The sequence below is a fragment of the Phaenicophaeus curvirostris genome, chromosome 1 (assembly GCF_032191515.1).
Source record: "Phaenicophaeus curvirostris isolate KB17595 chromosome 1, BPBGC_Pcur_1.0, whole genome shotgun sequence".
Taxonomy (NCBI): Eukaryota; Metazoa; Chordata; class Aves; order Cuculiformes; family Cuculidae; genus Phaenicophaeus; species Phaenicophaeus curvirostris.
The window spans coordinates 128,427,904-128,452,586 of record NC_091392.1 but is presented as its reverse complement, the minus strand read 5'-3'; the positions used below and the strand labels follow the sequence as shown (position 1 = coordinate 128,452,586).

The 24,683-nt window shown below is 41.4% G+C and overlaps 1 protein-coding gene across 2 annotated transcripts in view; it reads right to left on the bottom strand.

Moving 5' to 3' along the window:
* Window positions 1-659: 659 nt before the first annotated feature.
* The window catches only part of PHKA2 (phosphorylase kinase regulatory subunit alpha 2), a 43,785-nt gene continuing 19,761 nt past the window's right edge, over window positions 660-24,683 (bottom strand). The window contains exons 15-32 of one of the 2 annotated variants that reach the window (XM_069874376.1): window positions 23,759-23,868; window positions 20,853-20,997; window positions 20,287-20,365; window positions 19,235-19,398; window positions 18,454-18,627; window positions 17,565-17,626; window positions 16,268-16,401; window positions 14,623-14,779; window positions 13,099-13,178; window positions 12,772-12,850; window positions 12,518-12,647; window positions 10,907-11,008; window positions 10,172-10,290; window positions 7,707-7,754; window positions 5,346-5,510; window positions 3,656-3,709; window positions 2,167-2,367; window positions 660-1,708 (exon numbers count right to left, since the gene is read on the bottom strand). In XM_069874376.1, coding sequence (XP_069730477.1) covers window positions 1,535-1,708; window positions 2,167-2,367; window positions 3,656-3,709; window positions 5,346-5,510; window positions 7,707-7,754; window positions 10,172-10,290; window positions 10,907-11,008; window positions 12,518-12,647; window positions 12,772-12,850; window positions 13,099-13,178; window positions 14,623-14,779; window positions 16,268-16,401; window positions 17,565-17,626; window positions 18,454-18,627; window positions 19,235-19,398; window positions 20,287-20,365; window positions 20,853-20,997; window positions 23,759-23,868 — 2,177 coding nt within the window. In that variant the 3' untranslated portion in view covers window positions 660-1,534. The remainder of the gene's footprint in view (window positions 1,709-2,166; window positions 2,368-3,655; window positions 3,710-5,345; window positions 5,511-7,706; window positions 7,755-10,171; window positions 10,291-10,906; window positions 11,009-12,517; window positions 12,648-12,771; window positions 12,851-13,098; window positions 13,179-14,622; window positions 14,780-16,267; window positions 16,402-17,564; window positions 17,627-18,453; window positions 18,628-19,234; window positions 19,399-20,286; window positions 20,366-20,852; window positions 20,998-23,758; window positions 23,869-24,683) is intronic. The other variant, XM_069874386.1, reaches the window with a different exon arrangement.

Sequence of the window (24,683 nt, the reverse complement as noted above, 5' to 3'; positions counted from 1 at the left end):
GGTCGGGAGGCTCTGCAAAGGGATCTGAACAGGCTGGACCAATGGGCTGAGTCAAATGGCATGAGGTTTAACAAGGCCAAATGCCAGGTCCTGCAGTTGGGGCACAACAACCCTAAGCAGTGCTACAGACTAGAAGTCTGTCTAGAAAGCTGCCTGGAGGAGAGGGACCTGGGGGTGTTGGTTGACAGCGACTGAACATGAGCCAGCAGTGTGCCCAGGTGGCCAAGAAGGCCAATGGCATCTTGGCTTGTATCAGAAACGGCGTGACCAGCAGGTCCAGGGAGGTTATTCTCCCTCTGTACTCAGCACTGGTGAGACCGCTCCTCGAATACTGTGTTCAGTTCTGGGCCCCTCACCGTAAGAAGGATGTTGAGGCTCTGGAGCGAGTCCAGAGAAGAGCAACAAAGCTGTTGAAGGGGCTGGAGAACAGGCCTTATGAGGAACTGCTGAGAGAGCTGTCAGGCAGATGCGTGCTGGCTGGTGGCAAAAAAAGCAACACCGGCACAAGGAAAACCACAGCTGATGCCTGGGGTAAAGCAAAAGAAAAAAAGAAAAAAAGAAAAAAAGAAAAAAAGAAAAAAAGAAAAAAAGAAAAAAAGAAAAAAAGAAAAAAAGAAAAAAAGAAAAAAAGAAAAAAAGAAAAAAAGGAAGAGAAACATCAAAGCCTTCCATAAACACATGCTGTGCTGGAAGGGTGGCAATTATGCCGTTCTTAACTCTGAGGCTATTTGCAAGGGAAAGGATTGGGAGACTTGGAAAGAGTGCTCGAGTGGAAGAGGTTTATTTTGCTCCATTCAGAGGAAGAGATTACAGACATAAAACTGTCTGTCACCTTGGAGAAGCTGGAGTCTTGAGATTTTGCCTCCAAAGCCTTGGGGATGCGGGGAAGAAAGCTATTTTGTTCAGATTAAAGAGAAATGCTGCTTCCTGAGAGAGGCTATCCCTTCAAATTAGCGGATATGTTAAGACATTTGTCTCCACTGGCATTAGCCCTGCACTGACTTGGTGCAAATGAGATGACAATCAGCATAAACATGTATTAGAAACGCCACCTAAGTTATTCCTGCTCCTCCAATGTACATTTCCCTAGATGTTTCACACTGTGCATTAGTGATTCACAACAATGTACATTTACACACAGCAGGAGAAAAATTAATGAATTCCATCACTTCGCTTATTTGGGAGACTACGTCTGATACGGCTCTCTCGTTTTATTATGCCTTTTGATCTCCACAGAGTAATTTGTTTTCCCCTTGGCAGAACTGTGTAATTCTTGCTAATTTAATATGAATTACATTCATGCGCTTTGGGCAGAAGAAGCCTCATTATTTGTTATTTCTCACACACTCTCTTAAAACCAGGCCAAATTCCACCTACCTGTTTCTGTGCAGGCAGGCCTGCACCTAACATGACAACTAGCGTAGAACGCTGAGGTAGTGCACGGCACACACATGCAGCAACTAAACCAGAGCTTCATAACAGGGTAAAGGGGAGAAAGGGCTTCTGAAGCCTTCCTTCCCACATCAGTCCTTGCTTATTGCATTGCACAGCCTGTGCTAGGCAGGAAATCATGTAAATAAATAATTATGGCTTTTGTTAGGTACGTCATGGTGCCATAGGCCCCGCTTGGAGCACTGTCATAGAAAAAGTGGCAAATTCCTGTGGTTACATCTTTCTCCAAGATACTACCAGTAGCTCCGAATGATTTCTGAAAAGACACAAGCAAAGAATTAGGGAAAGTCAGGCATGTAATGCTTATTTATGGGAAAAAAAACCCAGCCCTATGATTCTACTTTCCCTCATGAAAACCTTCATCAGGATTGTTACAGAACTCACATGACGTAGTTGGATGAGTCTAAGTAAGTGGGACATGTAACTTCACATATTTTTGTCCTTTGTGGGGTGGGTCAGATTACTCAAATATTGGCAATTCTAACGCCTTGGTAAAGCGAAACTTCACTTCCATCTACATGTACTTCAGAGCTCGTTAGCGACTACAGGTTTATTCCCTTTAAATCTGCTGCAATTCCTAGATTACTTTTCCAGAGAAGATAATTAAGTGATTTGGTGTGTCTTTGTAGAACAAAGAAAAACACATACATTAAAAATGCACCAAGGGAAAATTTTCAAATGTGGAGGCTTCCCACTACCGCCCTTTGAACTCACCAGTTCCTGCAGAAATAGGTCATTGGCCACGTGCACAATTCGATCCACGTGGATGATGCCCCCGATGCTGTTCACCTCGATGTCAGAGAGGAACGTGAGAACAAGAATAGCTTCCACCAAGAGCTGCCTGTACTCGGGCTGGGGTACATGGTTCAGCACCGACTCCACGTGCACAGCAAACTTGATTTCGCATGGGGTCATCTGGCAAGTTTGAGTGGAAACGGAAAGGAAAACTGACAAACCCAAAAGGCTAGTTCCCCACACCCAGCAAACACTTAAACATATGCTCCTCTCTGCACATGAGAGTAGTCTGACTGAAGCAAACAAAAAGTTTGCACGGCTTTGGCACTTAACAGAAACTTCTAATGTCACTAGGCCCTGATCCTGCAAACAGTTACGCAACTTCCAGAAGGCTGCTCCAGTCCTGCAACCCATCATACACACGTTGTAGCTACACACAGGACTGCTTACGCTGAGCTGGCAAGTTAACTCTTACTCCTCGTGCTGCGGTCTCATGCACCCTGCCTGGTAAGAACCTTTTTTTGGCATCGCAGGTTAGTTGCAAAGCTGAAATTACTGTCAAGTTTCAAAAATAGCCACCTGCTTTGAGACAGCTATATTGTTAGCAGAGCAGCTTAACTTGCACTGGCATAGCTGTACGGATGTTATGTGAAAGGCTGCCACCTTAGGAGGTTTGTGCTTATTTCATTTCATTCCTTTCAACAGCAAAATTAGATACTGTCTAGGTCTGACAGGCTAAAAATATAAGCCTGTTTATCTATACAATAAGAATAAATAAAGCTCTCCATTCAGAAAAAAAAAAAAGGTTTAAATTCGGCAGAAAATTCCAGCTCCTCTCTCCAGCTGTTACCACCGTCCCTCGGAAGAAAAGGAAGCCAGAGGGAACCAGAGAGGAAGACAGTCTCAGGCACACAAGCAACTCTATTCAACTGATGCAATACTGTTCAAAAGAGTTTGTTTAATAGATGTGAATTTGAAACTTGCCAAAGCGCCTAAAGACAGAATGGCAACGCAACTATGGAAAAAAATGGTAAGGAAAGGTTATGGATTTATAGAGTCAAAGCTTTGGTTAGAAGCAATCATCCTCCACTGGTATCTACTTTTGTGACTGTGATGACAAAATACCCTGGCTGCTGCTGCAGCACATTAAAAAAAACAAGTTGCAAGCAGCGTGTCTGCTTCAGCCAGGCTGTGCTTCCTCCTTCCCCCGCCCGAAGGGCTGCCATCAGCCACCCTCTTTCAAGCACTGCTCTGTGGGTGCACGTGGTGACTGAAGGCGGGCGGACGGCAAGCTCAAAGTGGAAAGCTTGTCACAACCCTAGGAAGCTGGTGGGGATATTTGGGGGAAGAACCAGATCTCCTCACATTCTTAAACCCAAGGATCTGCAACAGCAACACCGCTGCATCTTACGCTGTCAAACCAAACATTCAGTCACGGAGCTAGAAAATCACTGCCATTTTACTGTACCTCTCTGGTGGTTGAGGAAGGAAGGACGTACCCATCAATGGACAGACCATGGCACTGAAAGAACAACATCGATGGTGAATAGAAATCACAGTTCTTGCAAGTAAACCTGAGCGTTCTCTGATATGAGCCAATATGTAACAACACTCAGTTAAAAACAAACAAACAAACAAACCACATAAAAATCCACGAAAGTCCCCAAACAACAACAAAAAGCTTGTTTAAAGTATTATTATACTTTTGCTGAAGAAATTACTATGTAATCTGGCAAAAGTTAGAAATAGCCTGACAGGCTCCATCTGGAGTATTGTGTCCAGTTCTGGAATCCCCAGCATATGAAGGGCATGCAACTGCTGGAAAGGGTCCAGAGGAGGGCCACAAAGATGATCAGAGGGCTGCAGCACCTCTGCTATGAGGAGGAGAGGCTGAGAGAGCGGGAGTTTTTCAGCCTGGAAATGAGAAGGATCCTGGAGACCTTATAGCGGCCTTCCAGTACCTGAAGGGGCTACAGGAAAGCTGGGGAGGGACTTCTTACAAGGGCATGTAGTGACAGGATGAGGGGGAATGGCTTTAAATTGGGAGGGGGAAAACTTAGATTGGACATTAGGAAGAAATTCTTCATGATGAGGTTGATGAGTGGAAGAAATGTGGTGTTAGAAATACCAAGTGATGTACAAGGGAAGAGTGACAAAACCTAAGCAATGAGAAGGCAGGATGAAAAATGACTCATCTGGGTACCTGAGACACAAAAACACGCCAAGAAGAGAAGACACCTTTTAAGAGTAGTCCAAAGAAGGTTTAAGAGTGAAATACTGAAGACAACTTAAACAAGCATAAATGATTTTAACAGCCAGAAAACCATTCCAGTACTCCCAGCTGTTACATTAGGTCAGGACAGAAGTGATGCGTGCTCTACTGAGAGATCCCATTAGTAAATAGCCACAGGGTCATATATAACTCATCTTGGCTGACATCAACACTAACAGCTTCAGCATAAGTGATTTTAGAAAGACAACCAAAATCAACATCAGCTGGTGCTGCACATTTTTCCCAGTTGCATAGTTATGAACAGCTCAGCACTGCAAGGTGCTGAATGCTGACTTCCATCCGGTAAAGCAGAAAAACAGGTGCACAACTACTCAAATAAGTAAGAATTCATAATTTCCCTCTCCTCCTTCCTGGAGGATTGCTTCAACACATTTCCGTGCCCTTGATCTCCAAGGTGTTTGGCAAGGATTTATCTTTCATTTCAAAACAAATAAAATACTCGCTAAGAACGCCATAAAGCTCAGAAGAGACAGCAGGAGATTTCAAGACACTTTGGAAGAGCCAGTGTAGTTCCCTACCTCATTCCTCACAGCCTTGATGAAGGGGAGCACATGAAATGCTCTGCATTGCAGTGCATCTCAGCAGCACAGACCACAATTTGCTTTAGGCCACGGGTGATGAAACACACAGTGGTGGAACGGTGGTGGTTTCAGAGAAAAGTACACTTTCAAACAAACACATGAACTTGTGTTAATGGAGCCCTTCTACATTCAAGAGACACGCTCCTAGCAATGGCTCTAGTTTCCACCCATCTGTCAGCTGAAGACCAACTTCAGCTCCTGCCAACATGCTGGCTCTGGACCACCACGTCCCCAAGCTACCATACAGTTTGCTTGCTTCCAGCCCTCCACTGCTGTCAGCTTACCTTCTGAAGGATTTTCCAAACCTTCTCATAAAAGCCCACTGGAACTCTGTTAATGGCACCATCAAGCCTCCTTCTGCGTAGCCACTGCCCTTTTCGGTCACCCCAGCTCGTGTCTCCAGTGGAGGCAGCAGAAGTACTAGTGGGAGATGACGGAGTACTGCCCCTCTGTAAGAAAAATTAGTCTTTGTCAGTTGTTTTCTACCACTCCAAGTGCTACTTCTTTGTGAATCCATCATTCTGTTACAATGCTACCTCGGAACGATGGAAAAAATACAGGCCACAATGTCATGACAGAGCAGGACTGATCACTTTCTCTCTCCTTCACAACAACCTTCACTTACCACTGCTTCAATCATTTCTCAACAACACAGGCAAGCAGTTGAACAAGGCATAACTTCACTGCTTGGCTCAACACAAGGCATGACTAACAAGCATGCGTTTGCTCCTAAGGCAGTGTTACTGGTGCGCAAGTTGGTAGGGATTTGACTCAGATTTTGGGCTCAGAGAACCAAAGGACCCATGAGTCTGGCAAGAGAAGTGCCCTATGCCAAAATCTCCATTAAAGTAAGAAGGTTAAAAATCGACTTAATATGGTAGTGTAGTCATCCTGCCTGCCTCACTGCAAGTATCAGCCTTGTCTGTTCCCTTTATTGCCACTGTTACTCCATTATTTTACTCTACCAGACCTGGAAAGTCAACTAGGCAGCAAATCATCTTCAAAACTGTGCCACTATCACCAGATTCTCGCTCCCATTTCCACACATGCATTCTGCCCGCTCTGTGCACTCCCAGACACCACATGCTCTTCTGCTTCCTTGCTCCTTTCAGACTAGTAATGACTACCCTGACAGCTCCACCTCAAATCCCATCATCTTCGAGTAAGAAACCACCTGAGCAAAGCAGTTGGGAAGGATGAAAAATAAGACCAAAACCTGTATGTTTGCAAAGGGTGGGATCACTTATTCTACACAGCAAAGCTCTGCAAAAAGAACAGTCCACTTCCACTCCTACTGGAGTCAGCGAGGCAGAAGTGGTGTTCCCTTGATGTTTTGACGCTTGCTGTTCCTTTCCACTGCACACTAACCAAGACAGACAGAACTTCCTCCAACCCTGTTGAGCAGAGCTAGAAGACACAGGAGGTCAGCAGGAGGGTTGGTACCAAAGTAGAAAAAAACACCTGCATACAACAATTAATCTGGCTAACTCAGGTGGTTCAAAAAGATCTCATTGAACAATTCTGTGTACTTTAATCAAGCACACAGTGGAAGCCTGCCTTTCTGTGCTGGTACGTGGGAAAAGAGAGAGAACAGCAACCTCTACAACTACCTAAAAGGAAGTTGTGGAGAGGAGGGAGCTGGCCTCTTCTCCCAGGTGACAGGACGAGAGGGAATGGCCTCACGCTCCACTAGGGGAGGTTTAGGCTGAACATTAGGAAAAAATTTTTCACAGAAAGGGTCATTGGGCACTGGAACAGGTTGCCCAGGGAGGTGGTTGAGTCACCTTCCCTGGAGGTGTTTAAGGGACGAGGTGCTGAGGGGCATGGTTTAGTGTTTGATAGGAATGGTTGGACTCGATGATCCAGTGGGTCTTTTCCAACCTGGTGATTCTGTGATTCTATGATTCTGGCAGTTTTCAGGCCAGGCCACAGGGCTAGTGGTGCTCTGCAGTTGTGTACTTAGAACACCTGGGAGGTGTGCCATCAACGTCAAGTCTGCAGATGCAGAGAACCACAAATCACAACAGCCAGTCCAAAGTGCACACATATAGCTGCAACCTTTCCATCTCTTCATGACAGATTTGGAGCCTCAGAACTACTTCACTTTGTTGGAGGTTTCTGTTGGTAGAATATTTAAATGATTATCTTCCTTCTTAACAGTGAGAGCTAAAAGCTACAGTTCTCCATCTTGAAAGAAGATGACTGCCTGAGGAGAAACCTATGCCCACAAACCCCACCCTGTCTCGGCAATGTGAAGCTATTCTGGGTTCATCACCATCCAGGGACTGCCAGGGTTTATCAGTGCTACATTACTTTTAAATCCTGATGACACCTGTAACATAATCCACCACCAACTGGCTAAACCTGCTACGGTGCTTTATCTGCTACAATTACTTAAGCTTCAGAAGAACTAAGTGGATCTAAATGTGAGACTCAACTTCTATTAAAAGACCATTAATGAGAACTAGTTTCCAGTGCAGCGAAACAAGACAAAGGGGCAGCGTTTGAAAACAAGTTTTTATATAGGAGAGGTCACAGGAGAGGTCACAGGAGGTGCCTATAGAAACAAAATGCTTGCACACACACACACACAAATACACACAAAGGGTGAAAAAACAGGAGTGCAGCTGCAGACGGTGTTTTACCGTGGAAGCGAACATGCTGCTGGACATGGAGTGGCCCTCACGAAAGAACTACAAAACAAAAACAGACACCAACATGTCAGACAGACAGCCACGACAGAACAGGATGCAAACAAGGTCAAGTAACCCATCCATGCAAAGACAAGGAACATGGAGTAAGCTCAGAGGAAAACTGCAACAGCCCCTGGCCTCTTGCAGTGCTGCACTTCAGTGGACTTTGGGGCATCTGCTGCCTATTCCAAGGGTCACCATGAGGCAGACTCTGCTGTGCCAGGAGCCTGTTTGGCAGCCAGAAGCTGCCCACGCCATCCAGCAACTGGTGAGTGTCTAGGTTTGTTAGGTTCGTCTAGACATTCCCAAAGAGCAATGACTTCCCCTGTCAGAGAGATGCATAGGGAGGCACCAGGTGGCCTGGGGAGGAATGCATCTCTCTCCACTAACTGCAAGAGGAGGTCTGAGTGACTGTCTGGCCTTCCGCGTGGGCAGCGCAAAGCAGTCAGCTGCAAGGCAAAATTTTTGCTGAAATGTATATGCAGCACCTCAGACTTACAGCGCTTTTCTCTAACTGTCCACCTCAAGCCATGCCTTCTAATTAACCATTAATGGTTCAGACCCAGGCAAAGGCTTGGTATTCAGGTTCAAGAAACAACAGCAACAAACAAAAGCGCTGTGTTCACTCAACACCTGAGCTCTGGTGCAAGGAGACAATAGTACAAGTACCTGAAACATTCCTTGTAACATAAAGTTGATTTTCTCCAGTCAAAGTAACATTAAATTAGTATCTAGTGAATTATTCAGAGAACACAGTGAAACGCGGCAGGAAACAGCATGAATGGCAAGGTGAGGGGAACAAAACCAAACCCAGCCATCTCCTTCTCTGTGCAAAACAGCAAGTTTCCACCTATTGCAAAAGCAATGCAGGATATACATTTCCAATGTCAACAAAGTTTCTGGTGCTCCCGCTCAGTCCCACCTTCACATTTAAAACAAAATAATACTGCCATCTAGTGCTCACTTCCTCTTCCTTCTTGGAAAGGCGCTGAAGTTCAGGACTGGAAGCCCTGCTGGGAGTCCCAGACTGGACACTCTAAGTCACTTTAGGGCTAGTGGAAGGCAGCGAGCAGCACCTTCACAGCCACAGCCATACCACAAGGCCTGGCCATGACAACGCTCAGCACCATGGCTCAAACATGGCAACCAGGTCTCATGAAACCGACAACATGCATTCTGTAGGTGCTTTCACTTCTCCCACGAAGAATCATAAACTGAACTTTATTGTCACCACCAAACGCTTCATGTCAAGACCACGCGGAAGTGCCACTCCTTTCTGAGAAAAGCTTATTGAGAAAATCTGTTTCATACAATCAAAGGAAAACATTAAATACTTCCCTACAAACTTACAGAAATGCAACTGGTTTGCTTGTAAAGAGGGCTCTTAAAAAATGGTTTTCTAATATAGAATCATAGAAGAGTTTGTGTTGGAAGGGATATTTAAAGACCATCTAGTCTGTGCCATGGGCAGTGACACCTTCTATGCGATTAGGCTGTTCAAAACCCTGTTAAACCTGGCCTTGAACACAACTTCTCTTGGGCAACCTATTCCAGTGCCTCATCATCTTCACAAAGATTTCTTCCTTATGTCCAATCTAATCCTACCCACTTTCAGCGTAAAACCATTGCCCCTTGCCCTTTCAATAATAGGCCTTGGCAAAAAGTCTCTCTTTAGCTTTCTTATAAGCTCCCTTTGTATACTGAAAGGCCACAATAAGCTCTCCCTAGAGCCTTCTCTTCTCCAGGCTGAACAATATGAAGCTATTCTTATAAACGTATTCTACTTCCTACTCATCTATAACAAAAGAAAACTACTAATAGAAACATAAAAACAGAGAAATCAAAACCACTTATAACAAAACCATCTGTCACATTCATTCAGAATATTTTTGAGGTATTTTTGATGCTATTTCTCCATATGCTCAGTTGCTGTGGATTTTAAAGTACCGAATGTAAATACTGATAGATTCTAGCAGCAATTATCGTCCATTCCTGAAAAAACAAAACAGGAAGAAAACAAACCAAGACTTGTTTTCCAAGTGTATCTTTTCTGAAAGGCATGTAAACCACATCAGCAACTCTTGCAGAGCATAAAAATGAACAGTTTGCATGAAAGCTTTACTTTGTACAACTGACCTTTCCTTAGCTAAATAGGATAAAAGAACTGTTTTAAAGTTGATGCCATGAATGAGTTAGAGTTTGTTCAAGTTGTATCATATATTCAGCAAGTGAAACAATAACAAAACCATGAAGTACATTTTCGGAGGAAACATCCCCTCAATGCCTGCTACTTTGTGATCTGCCTTAAATCAAAGGAGCTTTGGAAAATTCTGACATTTATCAGCAACAAAACCTAACATAAGATGGTTACAGAACAGCTGTATTTTTTTTATGAGCTCTGACAAAAAAAAACTCACCTGCTTCATCTCACTCTTCAGTTTAGTAATACCACTTCTTTCTGTTTTGGTTGCTCCAGAATGCCCCATTTCATGAATAGAAATTGCAGGGCTAGATGAAGAGGAATCTACAGGTCGCACTAAAAGAAGCAAATGGACATTTAAAAAATTCTAGGGGTAGAAAAAAAAAAAAAGATGAAATTCTATCTAGAGGTTAAAGATGAATAGATATCCATTCAGAAGTGTACAATGCTCTTGGTGACAGCATCCTTTCAAATTCCGTCAATAGTTCAAACTTCACTGCATCAAGTAAGGGACTTAGTTCTATGCTTGGATATTGAGGCCTGATTTTCCAAGGCACTATAACTTCAAAAGATGTCAGAATTGGAGGCCGTGAGGACCTACGAATGAACCCAGGAGACAGCTGACACGCCAGTTGGAAATAACTGGGCACCACAGACATGCTCCTTGAAGGCAGGTTAGATACGACCTTCTTATTTTCATTACATTCACATAAATTTCTTCATTCTAAAAGTTTGCTTCATACCACTGAAAACTTGATACAACCGTATTTCAGTGCAGGACAGCTCCCATTCTATCTGTTTTGTTTATTCCATGGCAGACATACGCATCTACTGTTCACCCATGATTAATAAATTACCTATACCTCTATTTTATGCGCTGAGAGAGTAGACAATCTAACTATATATTTATAGTTAGTATACACATATACAAGTACCCAAATGGACAACTTACAGCTTCTCTCCACTCCAAACTCTTTCCCACTAAGAATATGGTGTAGGAGATTTTTCATATCAAAGGGGCTTAGATTCATCAAACTCTCTGAAGCTTCTTCACCTAGTCAAATAAAAAAAAAAAAAAAAAAAAAAGCATTTACATTAGTGAATATTAGACTGCAGCTTGTGCAAAATCACACTGAAGCAAGCTGATGATGAGAAAGCAGTTTCTCCTTTGTGGAGCAAGATCACTTGGATCTTGACATTACAGCAGATCTCCCAACAGCAGATCACATGTAGATCTGAATTTCAAAGCCAGAACTATTTCATAAAGAAAAACATACAAGTAGGTTTGTGTTTGATTTGATTAAAAGGTCATGCTTGTAAGTGTGAGAGAGAGAAAGCACATACATACACATGAGCACATGTGTGTGCACAGACAATCTGCCACAGGAAAACACAGAAAAGGCAGATACGAAGCGGAGGGCAGCGTAACAAAGCAGATGGTGTTTAAAGCTAAGGAATAACAAAATGGAACACAGGGAAGAGAGGTTTTGTGCTGTGAATAAAGCAGCTTCCGTTATTCAGCTACAGATCTGGGGGAAACAGGGCTTGCTCTACACTCTTCATACAGAAAGAGAATTACTCCAGAAAATTACTTGGCTCCTTCTGTCAACTTCTCCTAAGGGGAAAACTTACTACCCTCCAGTGGCAGCCACTCAGGCTATGGAGCAGCAGTGTCCAAAGTGGGCTCCATATAACCAACTAGCAGGGACGCCCCCTTTACTCCAAGAGGGAGAAAAAACACGCTTCCACAAAGTTACCCCCTTTTAGGGTGCGTGCTAGGGCATTACAAAAGGCAACAAGAGCTAAGTCACAAAAAATACGTCCCAGATCATGCTCCCAAGTGTCGGCATTTGACTAATGTATCTGTGACATTTAACTTGATTGTGTTCCACTACTCCTTCTTAGACTTCCAACTCTTTTCAATGGGGAAAACTCCTCTGTGATTTCTCAAATTTCTATCCAGTCATGATTTTTCTCTAGTTTCACTTTTGTCTTCCAACATGAGTTATAAAATACTTTTGCCTTGCACCACTTGTTTGTTATCAACTCTTGGGGTTTTGTAGGGCATATGCAACATCTCGGGGGCCTGTAAGAATTTTTTTTACTGACCTCCTGGCAAAATAACGTATCACTAGCTGAAATATAAGCAGCAAATATTTTTCAACAAAGCACAAAGGAAGAAGATCAGAAGTCACTTCAAATAAAAACTACCAGAACTATGAATTAAAGCTGAAATATTCAGAAGATACCTAGGGTTCTAATTCCCATTGACATTGGTGGCATTTGGTCCCTAAACACACACACATGCAATTTGACAATCTGGACCTCAAACACTTACCAAAAGTCAGGGGACTTAATCATTTAATATCCACTTCAGCTTGAATAACTGAGGGATGGAGGGACAGGAATCTTTCATTATGTCAAAAAGATAAGTTATTTTCAAAGTTTGTAACTGTGCACGCAGAACAAAGAGGTTAATAAAAGGATTTTACACATATAAATGAAAAATCAACAGCTAAGGTGAAGCAGAAATAACACTATAAGCACTATAAGCACTCCTTACCTGAGCATTTGAGACTTCGAGCCAGCTCAGTAGCCATCACCTGAATTATCAGACCAATGCGGAGCCTGAGCATCTCCACAAAAAGACTAGGCTGTGACCGGACGTACATCGCCAAATACATAATTATTTCCTGTAAGGACAAATCCATAAGGGCATCCATTCAGAGTGGATCCTCTTGGCTTTCCCAGTCACAGAGCAAATACTTGTGTCACACTGGGCACAGCTGGAAGAACCCTTTTACATACACTGCATACCTGTGTCAGGACTGCAATACTGATGTCTTGGCCACTGGCTTCATAAATAAGATCTGTGAGCTCCTCAGGTGGCAGCGGGCTGCAAGAGGGCAAACCATAGTTAGCAGCAACTGAGGCACCTGCTATTCACCTCTTGAACAAACTTTGGACCCAAATCACTCAGAAACACCTTTGAACTGCAAAGGTGCCTATGATTCTACTTGGGTGTCTGCAATTCCTTCTGAAAGGGAGAAATAAGTTTTTAAACAAGATAACAGCAGCAGAATGGTACTGTCAGGAATATGAAGGGCAGGCTGTTTCTGTAACTGAGGCAGAGCTCCAACTTACGTGGTAATGATTTTCTCACGTGGTTCTGGTGGCAGGCCCACTGTAAGCTGCTTGTGATGTGACAGAAGGTCTGTGCATGCCTGTCATGATGGGACAGAAAGCAAGAGACCTTTCTCTGAGTCACGTGGAAGTGATACAGCTTTTAATTCCCCAAAATGAAGCATTTCTTTATCAATTTTTAAGTGCATTTCTATTAATTACCTGACATGCAGAGCCTGAGAATGCTATTAATTAGTTGCCAAAGAGCCCCTGAGATCAAAAGGGTTATGAGAGTCTGCCCAGGCTGAAAGCCTGCTTCCCTGCTCAGTGAAATCAGCAGTGTAATGATTAGGGACTCCAGTGAGGCTGGCGGATCAATAAAGGACTTTATCCTTTATCATAAAACAAACATTTGCTCTTTAGTTAAGAAAAAACCCATTTTTAATCAATGAAAAACTCGACAGCATTAGCTAAAAAAAAAATCTTTAAATAAACAAACACCAAACATATTGCATCACATTCCCGAATTAGGCACCCTGATACATTCTGAAATAGGCAATTTCCTCAGTACCGGTGTTTACTATTCTATATATCTACCATAAAAGTCATCAGCATCCTGAATCAAAGACTTTACAGAGCAATGCTCCTCTGATTTTGAGAAGAGTCTGTTTTCCATCCATTAAGATGGAATAAAATAGATCATCTCTATTCTCTTCCTCCTCAGTTCTTCGTAAGTATCTCCTCAATTTAGTATACACAGCTTTCTCTTAGCATGTCTATATTCCTTGTCCATCATGTCCAGGGGATGGAAAAGGTTACAGGTTTAATGAAGTATCATGCAGGGCAATTATCACAAATTGCTCCCTGTAATCACTTAAATAGGATGTCTTGGATGTGACAGACAAAGCATCGAAAATGGCCAGGAATCAGAGAAAAAGCTCTTCAGAAATACATAGGGATAAGCAGGAAATTAAACAAAATACTTTGCAGAGTACTTCAGAGAAAAAAATTTTGCAATGTTCAGAAGGTGTCTTGTACCTTTACAGTGGATCTTATCATTTAATAGTCCCAGATATATTAATGACTCCAAACATCCACACACACGACAGACTGTCTATCCAATGGGATGGAAATAGGCAGAACACGGTTTTGCATCATCACTAGCACCTTGATGTATTAGTGCTTCAAAAGTCTTCATGCTATCACAATAGCAACAGACAATTAGCAATGACAACTACAGCTTTCAAAGCACATAATTAAGCTTCTCTGATTAACAGAGACTAAATGATGCCTCCACAATCATTTACAGTGTGACATTCCCAGTCCATGCCAACAGTACCACAATTTGCAGTACAAATGAAAGGTAAGGATGTTATAATAAGATTTTAGATCAGAAAAGCAATCAACATTTACTGAAACATCCTGCACTGTATATGTTGTGAAGACCAGAAGAAGGGCAAGCAGAAACCCCACCAACAAACTGGTAGTTTTATCCCTGTTTCTAGGCAGAAAACCAAACAAACCAACATTATTTATATTTCATACCTCAGCCAGAACTTCCACTCTCTTTTTGAGTATACCAGAGATATAACGAATTAAGCCCCATTCTTGATTGAGGCCTGCCTTTCTGTAGAGCTCGTTGAGTAGGCAATGAACAGTGACACCACACTGTCCATCCAGCTCTGTGTCCCAGTCAGCGCCTCTGCCAGAAAAGACACAGAAGGTAATGGTCATCAGATAAAACACTACACTGCTTAACCTTACTACAACAGTAAGCAGCCTGAGTTAGACTGCATTGCTCATTTTGGTGACACACTTAAGCGGTAGATGGTGGGCCATCACCAGAGATCGATTATATATGGACAAACCCAGGAACTTTCATATTAACTTGAGCAAGCACCTAGCCACGAGCCTGTGACTTCAAAGCAACCACTCAAGAGAATTCCCACCAGACTTTAAAATGAGCACGCACGCACACAATTTGCTGTAGGATCAGTCCATGTGGTGCTTTACCAAAGCAGAATCCAGCAATGTCTTTGGTACTGCTGAAGACTGCACCCCGTTTTCAGATGCAGGTTTTTTTTTTGCCTTTCCTCTTTCTTAGCTATTGACCGAGCTTCCACACAGCATATGCCATTACTGAAAAAGCAAAGGAGATTTCTGTTCCTCTCCTGGTTTTGAAACTCACTGCTTTATAGCTTCTTGCTGGCAATGTTTTGAAGTGTCACAGAATGACCTTTCAAAGCCTGCTAGAGGGACAGAGTCCACCAGAAGTCCAATTGCCCATCCCACAGTGAAACAAGTCAAACAAGTCCAGAAGAGGAAATTAAGGGTGTAACATGTAGTTTAAAAACAAAATGGTGTTTTTTCAGGATTTCCTTTGCTCTCCAAGAGAGGTTGCTAAGCATTTTCCTTGGGGAAGCAAGAGCAAAGAAGAGGTCCTCACAGGAGAAAGACTAAAATAAACAAAAATACAATCTTTGTAGCAGTAAGGAAGACCATCTGTGATCAACACATGCTTATCTTTGCACTCAAAGCTCACTTTCTGCCTGGTTACAGCAGTATTCTCCTGCATACGAAAAGAAGTCCAATAAATGCACTCCAGAAGATTATTCTGTTGGTTTGTATTTGCATTTTCTTCCCATCAAACCTATTTAATGAGCGGCTGTTTACCAACCCAAACAGCTTGGGTTCAACCACTTCCAAGAATGTGTTTAAGAGCACTGAATTTTAGCCAGGGATCACTTAATCATGCAGCGGGATGAGAGGAAAAAATAGTGACTACTCATTAAAACTGCATTTTGTTTTCAGTTAGAAAATGACAAGATAAAGTGTTCTTCCACTTCCCTTCTTGTGTATAAAAATCATACCAGATGTTCATGAACTTTACAGAGTGCCATAAATATAGCAAGGTGTGGTGCCAGTCATGCAACAATTTGTGCATTTCACTTGTGAGCCTCCAAGTCCATATGTGTTCACAATTGTGCGCCAATCAACTCTGAAATTTCCACAGGTATATTTTGTATACAAACTATTTATGTGATGGAGCAAACTGAAAGTATCTCCTTAAAACTATTCTAGCCGCTCACCTCAAAACTCAGCCCTGAACAGTGGGAAGCTTTTCCATAAGAATAACTAGGTAGTTGTGACCAATTGTAAACATACTGAAGTTTATACTAAGGTAACTCACTTTAGTATATGCAAGATGTATAAGATATCTGCTTGATCATGGAGCGTTGGGCATTCCTTCAGCTGCTCAACAAGCCTCCGGCAATCCAAATCACCATGAGCATCTTTAGGCAAGTGCAAAAGATTTTCACAGTCCTGGTAACAGAGAGATGAAAAATCAAAGAAACAATCTTGAGAAAAGTAACAGATGAAATTCAAGCTGTAACTTCCCATTAAAAATACAATATCCAGGCACCATAATTCTGCACTTGACATACAGACTGCTATATGCCAGACTACCACAGACATGAATAGGAGATTAGCTCCAGGAAATACAATACCCAGAATGGAACTTTGTCTTTAGTTTCAGTTAAATCAACAAAGAAATAATCTGTATTTTTTTTGACAAAACAAAGAATAATTTGTAAAAGAAGGAAACAAATTATTTGTACGCTTTCCCTTTCTTATGCTGTTACTTGTAAAGAGAAATGCAGAAGGATACTACCTTTTAAAATCTGACATGATTTAGAGCTTATGGAATTTCATCTCTAATCTGCATATGACTATGCAGTGCTTTATGAATGCAGATGTTGCCATCGTAAGTTTTCCAAGCTTGTGAAACTAACATGTTAACTAATCACATAATGCAATCCTGTGGCAAGTTCTTCAATGAAGAGAAGTTCTGCTTTAGAAGATATTTTAGGACCATATGAATTGTTGAATACCATTTCCACAGAGAGAGCCTATAGGGCAGAATCCTTCAGGAGGCTGGATGGACACTCTCAGCAGCTGGTCACATACACAAGGACAAAACTGGTACCCAGCACCACCTCACCTTCCTGTCTTTTAGTAGGATTTGGCTGATGCCTTATGGACATTTGTCCTTTCACACACTCTCCTCCTGCCCAGACATTACTGTAAGTAGCATGTCTTAGAGAAAATCTCTAAGGGCTGTGAACAACCCATCCTTCCCTCGTGTTCAGTTCAGACTAGAGATGATGTTCAGTTTGGACTAGAGATGATGACCTAACCTTTAGCCTTTAAAATAACTAGTTATTATATTTTTTTCTCTTCTGCACATACTATTAAATATCTTCCATTTGATGTCTATTTAACAAAAACACCCTCAATGCAGCCAGAAGTAAATCAATTCTAAAACAAAGGAGTAGCAACCCAGTGCCTCAGGCAGAATGGCTTGTCTGTGAAGGAAAGCAAGAACTAGCACAGGGCTTTGGATGGGAAACACAGGAAAGGTCACAGTACTCCATCTTAAAAACACGTTTGTAAAAAATATAGCAATAAAAACTCCTGCAGCTTACCTTTGTCTCAAATAAATGGGGATTATCAACAAGATTCAGAGACTTCCGGTGTGTGTTCAGAACTTTAGTGGGAACAGACAAAGGCACAGATGGAAACCAAAGCCATCACAAAAGAAGAAAAATAGTCCATTTCAGTAACATGAAAATAATTAAAGTGATAACTGTAAATGCAGGCTAATGCTCTGCCAATTTCCTATATTGAATTCAACAGAGGATCAGATGGTGTTGCATATGAAAGGTAAGAGAGAAGACTAAAGAAAAGTCTGAAAGTTATTAATATACATTGAAGCTGAGGTAAGCCTTCCTTTAGCCATCACATTGAATGCCTACATTTAAACCACTGCATATATAGGAATCCATTTACAAATCCAGTCAAAGCATTAATTTTATGTAAATCCTTCAATCAATTAATTAGGAATCAGCTTAATTAGGAATACTGTCCTCCTCTCTCTATTCCATTTATTTTCACAAATGTAGAAAGTACATGTTTTTCTGGCATTAAAACATTTAATTGCACCACAACTTTATTAAAATAATGAAGTCCATTTTGTCTGCCCCTGTTTATACAAAGACAAAAAAACCCCAATTCACTGACTCAGGTTCTAAAATTCTGTCCTAGTGAGAAGCTGCATCAGTTTCCATATTATCAACTTTGATTAGATGTTACATTTCATAGCAGGTTATTTACATATACACCAAGAAATGGGATTCTGTGGGAACACCACAGTAACAACTTTAGACTTATTCTTATTTCTAGAAAACTAAAACATTCTTGTGTGTCACTACTTCTTTTTAAACTGCAGCATTTTGAAAGACTTGGACTTACTCTTTTAAGCATCCAAAACAGGTTTTCTATTATTACCACTAAATAAGTAATAGAGAGAAATACCTGGAACCTCCAGGCCCTTCGTCTTGGCCATTATTGACAGTATCTCTTTTGTGGAATGGCTTGAACTGAACACAGGTGGTTGATTTGCAGTCTTTGAAGTTGGAGGCAGGTATGACTTCAGTGCTGTACTCTGTAGGACATCATTTATATACTGATCCAGCTCATCCTGGCTTTCTAGTGTGACATACAAAAAAAGAAAGGTTTATTAAAAGGTAAGAACATAATTTATCAGTGCGTTCTTTTTTTCAAACACTCCACTCTATTCTTGCTTATACAGAAGAGCAAACAGAAACGCAAGAATATCACAAGTAAGAGATTTCTAAGCTGAACAAATTGGAAAGAATTTTCTTTTAATCAGTTATTGATACTTTCGAAACAGCTACATTAAAAAGTTGGGTTTTTCCCTTTAAAAGGAAGCAAAAGAGCTTTTATCTTTCTGGTAGTCCAAAGATCAGCTCTTCCACACAAATTGTTGTCTATGTCTCCTCACAGTCTCTTCCACTCTTCCCTGATCCGGCCTCTTTCACACTTCCCCTCCACCTGCTGACTCTTCAGACCCAGCTTTACTGCAGTAGTTACTGGCCAACACCATACTACGAACATGGGGAGAATACAGACGAAGTCCTCTTCCGTATTGTCATGTATGTACTGTCCTCAGTCTGATGCACGAGAAACCTGAATGACCATAAACTGTGCTCAAACTAGATCCTGCATTGTAGGTACATCCAGGCTCTGCTGTGAGAACCTGAAAGTGAAAAAAATTACATTGAGAAACCACTACCTTTTCCACAGAAGTCTGCCGGATAGCCTCCATATTCACTGTCAGGACTATTACGGCCTTCGTTAGGCTCATCAAACAGTTTTACATCACAGTCCGGATCCAAGAAGCTCAGATGCGTATGAAAAGAGGTGGTAAGAAATTCAGATAGCTTGCCTATCTTCACCCTGCAAACATGAACACACACTAGAGAGCACTGACGTGCACTTTTCTGACACGATGAATGCTCACTCAGCTTTCAAGTACTCCTCCGAAGTCTGAGACATACTATCAAACTAACTATGAAGAAACAGAAAAAAAATACCACGGAAAACAAATGCAAAACCATAGTTGCAGATTCAGATGAGTACTTACTGCCGTAGCTACTATCTGAACTTAACTGTGTTATGGTAACACCTACAGCCCTTACTCAAAGCCTAATTACGGAGGGTGCCGTATGTTTCTGTGAAGAGAGACCCTGAACAAAGACCTAAACTCAGAGGATAATACATGCAAACTGGGGATGAGATGCTGCCGTGAATAGCAGCATCTTTTCACAGAACTGCAGTGCTGCTAAAAACCAGAAAGCAAATCTGATTATAAGAGGAAGATACCGCCTGAGAGAGGGCAAGCAGAAAGAGAACAGAGAGACACTGCACCATCATATTAAGTTGCTTCAATATGTAAGTGAATGAAACACATACACTTACAAGTACTAACTGTAATTCATGTTAAAACTACGACCAATAACTGTGAAAGACAATTACTTCTCAAAAACCAGAAATCCAATCAAAACCAAGTTTTTGCATTTCTAGAGGTATGACAGTGGGTCTTTCTTAACCATTAATGGCAGTAAGAGATGGTGCACCTCTTTGGAGACAGGTCCTTCCTATTGCACCTTAAGTCCAGCTACCATCTAATCATGACATAATAATTAAAGCAAAAAATTCTGTCTCTGCAGAGTTCCAGTACAAGGCCTATGCAGCACTATCACAAGTTCAAACCTGAAGCTTGCAGAGGATTTAATTAAAAAATACATGGAGGGTGAAAAACACATTTGGAGTTTTTGACATTACCTTGCACCTCCAAAATAACCATCCTCTAATTTTCTTATGGAGGCAAGAACTGCTGGATGAATGTCAGTACCATCATCAACTGAAAAAGAATAATATAAGATTTTGAAGCTTACCAACACATTCTCACATTATCGTGTCCAAACAAAGTGGATCACTGGGTGTTCTCTACAAAGTAAATCAGAGAAATTTAAAACAGAACCCACAACTGCTATCAATAATATCTTATTCAAAAGCCTCAAACAAAGAAGCAAACAAAAAACAACTCTGAGATAAGTTCCAAAGGGAATTTTCAAGACAAAAATCCAACTCACTCAAAAGAAGTTCCAAAGGGATGTATATCAAATTTCTTTGGACAGAAAGAGCATGCAGATGATATGGAGTAAAATAAAAATGAAATATTACCATGTTATATAAATCCAGGATGCACCTAAGAAAGTAACACTGCACATTTGACATTAAAAGTCAGATGTTGAACCAGTCATTCCTCCTGTCTCCTCTTAAACCAATTCCCACCTTACTCCCCTGCAGTGACCTACTCTGCTTGAAACAGAGAAAATGAAGTTTACCAAGCATTGTGTGGGTGATGGGAAATGTCAGGGTTGGCCTCCCTGTCATCCTCCAACAAGAAGTGAGGTAAGCCAGCTCTGTCTTGAGCATCTCCACAATCATCTGATTGTCTAGAGCCAGATAGAAGTGATGCTGGTCAGTAAACTAGAGAACAGAGAAACATGGCACGTGAGTAGTTGTCAGCACTCTCTTTTCTCCCTTAAATCATTCACAGAAGCCATACAAACTGTTCCTGACCACAATACAGACTGCATGAATTAACCTAACATAGCCTATCACCATGAAAAGGAAATCCATGCTTGTGCAGACACGTCTAGTACAACCCTCTGCAGCAAAGTCTCTGTGGGGAGCCCCAGCACCTAACCCTTCACACAGAAAGTTGTCCCTGTGGGAAAATCGGCTGCAGACAGTTCTTCCTCTCCAGTGCCAAGTCCATTTCTCAAACTTGTACGTTGTCCGTGAAAGAAGTAAGCCATATAAATAAAAAGTAGATAACCACATCCATGAAGTAAAATCTTCCCAATGATGAGTTACAGTGACCTATGATCTGGGAGATGGAAATACCCTGAATATGGATGAAAACCTGACTATATAGCAAAAGGAACAATAAATAGGCTTAAGTACATGTTGGGGACTAGGAACTAGCAACTGTACATCTACTGGTAACAACCTGAAAGTCAAGCAGAATTCAGAAAAGCTGCCAGTTACTGTTGGTAAAAAAGGCACATTAAATGTACAGTGATAAAGTGTGCTGTTCCCACCACAGAGGAAAGCCAAGAATCACAGTAAGAGACAATTACAGCTACTTCAAGAGCTGCAAACCAAAAAAGCTGTAGAAACAACGGAAAGTATGTCATATCAGCCACAATAAGTTAAGGAAGCACATAAGCCTTGGGGAGGTGTGGAAAAAGGAGGCTGCAACGTAAAGCAAACATCAATTAGTAAGACACATAATGGTCAAGGAGAAAACATCCTTTAAATGCAACAGAGGTAGCAGGAAAACATAGAAACTGTAGGTCTGTTGATGGAGAAAGAAAGGAGGAAGGAAGAGAGGATACAGACAAGCCTAAGCACGTGATGCTGTTTTTACTGACAGAAGAAAAGTAGTGGATACCACTTTTAATGAAGCACTAGGAGTCCAGTCTGAGTATGGGAAGAAGAAGTTAAAGAGTATGTAAATTCAAGCCAGCAAAGTCTAGGCAAATTACTTCACAGAACTTAAGGAACTAGCTAAAACAATCCCTGAGCCACAATTCAGGATGAACAAGACCCAGAAATCCAGAGAGAAGTAAACACACTGCCTGTCTTTAAAAAGGAAGAGCTAGGATAAGACAGACCAGTCAAGTAATTCCAGTGCCTGAAAGCAGAGGAAAATAAAGCCAGTCTGAGACTGCCAAGATAATTATAAAATGATAAGCAAGATGGCCCAACAGCCACATCCAAAAACCAGTCTCAGCAAATCAGTTCAATTTCCTTCTTTTGGGGCAACTAGATAGTAGGCACAACAGAGCAGCTGACATCTCTCAAATTTTGTAAATGTTCACACTAATGAGCTGAAGAGAAGAGAAGAGAGGACAAGACATCTGAGGAGGCAGAACTGCTTGGAAAAGTGTTGTTAAAAGGCAGTTATTCACCACTTTCTTTTCAGAATGAGAGGGTATATAAATGGGGTCAGCCCTTGCCCCACAGCTAACCAGTGTTTTCATTAGAGAACAGGATGAAATACAAACTACAAAACCACAAAATCTGCGGACGTTACTCAAGATCAACACAGATGAGTTAACTGCTAACCTGAGGAAAGTGAAATTAAAACATTAATTCCACCCCTCAAATAAAAGTCAGGGGGAACTGTCTGGCTACTAAGTACAACTGAAAATGTTACAGAGGTTTTAGTCAAATGTGGAATAAGCAAGAACAGTCAGCACGTTGCTGATGAAAAGATAATTGCTATTCTGAAATATATTGATAAGCATGTCCATCCTTGGTATACAGCAAGATTTCAGCTGGAATATTGAGTCCTAGTTACATTGTAAAAAGCAGACAAAGAGGTACTTTGAACAAAATCATGAATCTAAGGAATTTTTCCTTTATCTGCAAAAGTGAAAATTTGTTTGGCAGAACACCACAACAAATAATCTGTTAGAAAGCTGCTTGTGATCAATTCACACAGGGAAGACCAGGGAGGGAGACAGATTATTTGCAGTAAATTTGATGTTGTTTGGACATTAGGAAGCACTGCAGGACCATCTATGAAATCCACTAAATATCTTCCACTGGAACTCAAGGACAACATTAGCTGAATATCTATTTAGGAGGGTATTAACGCTCTTTAGGCTGCTCCATGTGCACACTTTTGAAGTGTGACATATTTAATTAAATGTATAAACAAAAGTCATTAATCCTGGGAGAATCCAAACTTCCAGCTACACTGAAAGAGCTGCTAGACAAGAAACAAAGACAAAATAACCCTTTCTCAGTACTACTGACCCTTTCAACAGTATAATGAAAAGATTACATCTTTTGTCTCTTTGAGGTTGTAGCACTTGGCACACTTATGTGAAACTAGATTTTCCATCAAAGCAGTCAGTAGGAAGATATAAGAAGTGACCTATTTCTGGAGAAACTATTTCATTAGCTAGAATGTTGGTTCGGGCAGAGATCAGTAACAACTTTGTACTATTGATTTGCTGTGTTGTCCTAAGCCAGAAGGCAAAGAAGCCACACTATGCGACAGAAGAGACACTCCTACCATGCTGATCAACCAGCACTCCTAAAAATCCCACATAACAAAGCATGTTTGCTTTATCAGCCCCTGAAGTTCAGTCATAGTACGTAAAACTACAATGCTTCACTAACGATCAGCCATCAAGTAACCAGTGACTACCCACCGCCTTTACACACTCACCTGAGGGGTAAAAGCAAATATTTGATTTCTGATGACATACAGCTTGGAGGTGCCTAAGACTCCAATGTGTCGGTGTGGCCGCCCACTTAATTTCATGTTCTTATTCTGGCCTGTAAAGAAAAGAGAAAGAAAATAGTCTCACCTAACATTCTCTGTCTGTTTTTCCACAACAACCACACCATTTTAGACAGGGAAATCTACTTCATTCACATCAGCAAGCCAGAAGACAGATAACAGTGAGATGCTACAGACTGGTCTGTTCTGCAGCAACCACCAATGTAATAATTAGAGTACTTCAAAGGCCTGATTAAAAATAAAAAATTTGGTTTCACTGACCATAGGATCAGGTCTTTATAATTAGTCATTGCTCAGCACCCAAAGCTTCCCTACCAAGAAGGACAGAGGCACGCCTTTTCAAAAACAAGGCCATTAACATACAACAGAAATTGCAGTGCTTTCTCTGTAGAACCTTAAGGATTCTTGCCCACAGAGGGCAAGATCCAAAGAAAAAGTACATTCAAACACAAAGAGATTTTTAATCAGGCTTGTAATTTCCACTTTTCTCAGCAGAGCTTATTAGCAAATGATCCACACCGCACTCTTTGCTCTAGCAGCCAGGAGTTGACTTGAATGTGTCTGACAAGAAACATGAGCCAACCAACCATGTGCCTGAAAAAATACCACTGTAAACATTCCCAAAGAAGTCACTGTTAAAAACAATATACCAGTGTGTCAAATCGCCCTACCCGCCCTCACTAGTGAAAGAAAGCTATTATGTTATTATGAAATAAATGTAAGCTTCAGCAAAGCCCTGCAAATGTTTCACTTGATAAAAATTATTTCTGACAAAAAGACAAGTTCTTTCCTGTAAGTAGCACAAGCAATTTCCTTTTTTCATGTAAAGGGCATGCTTTCTAAGACTTAT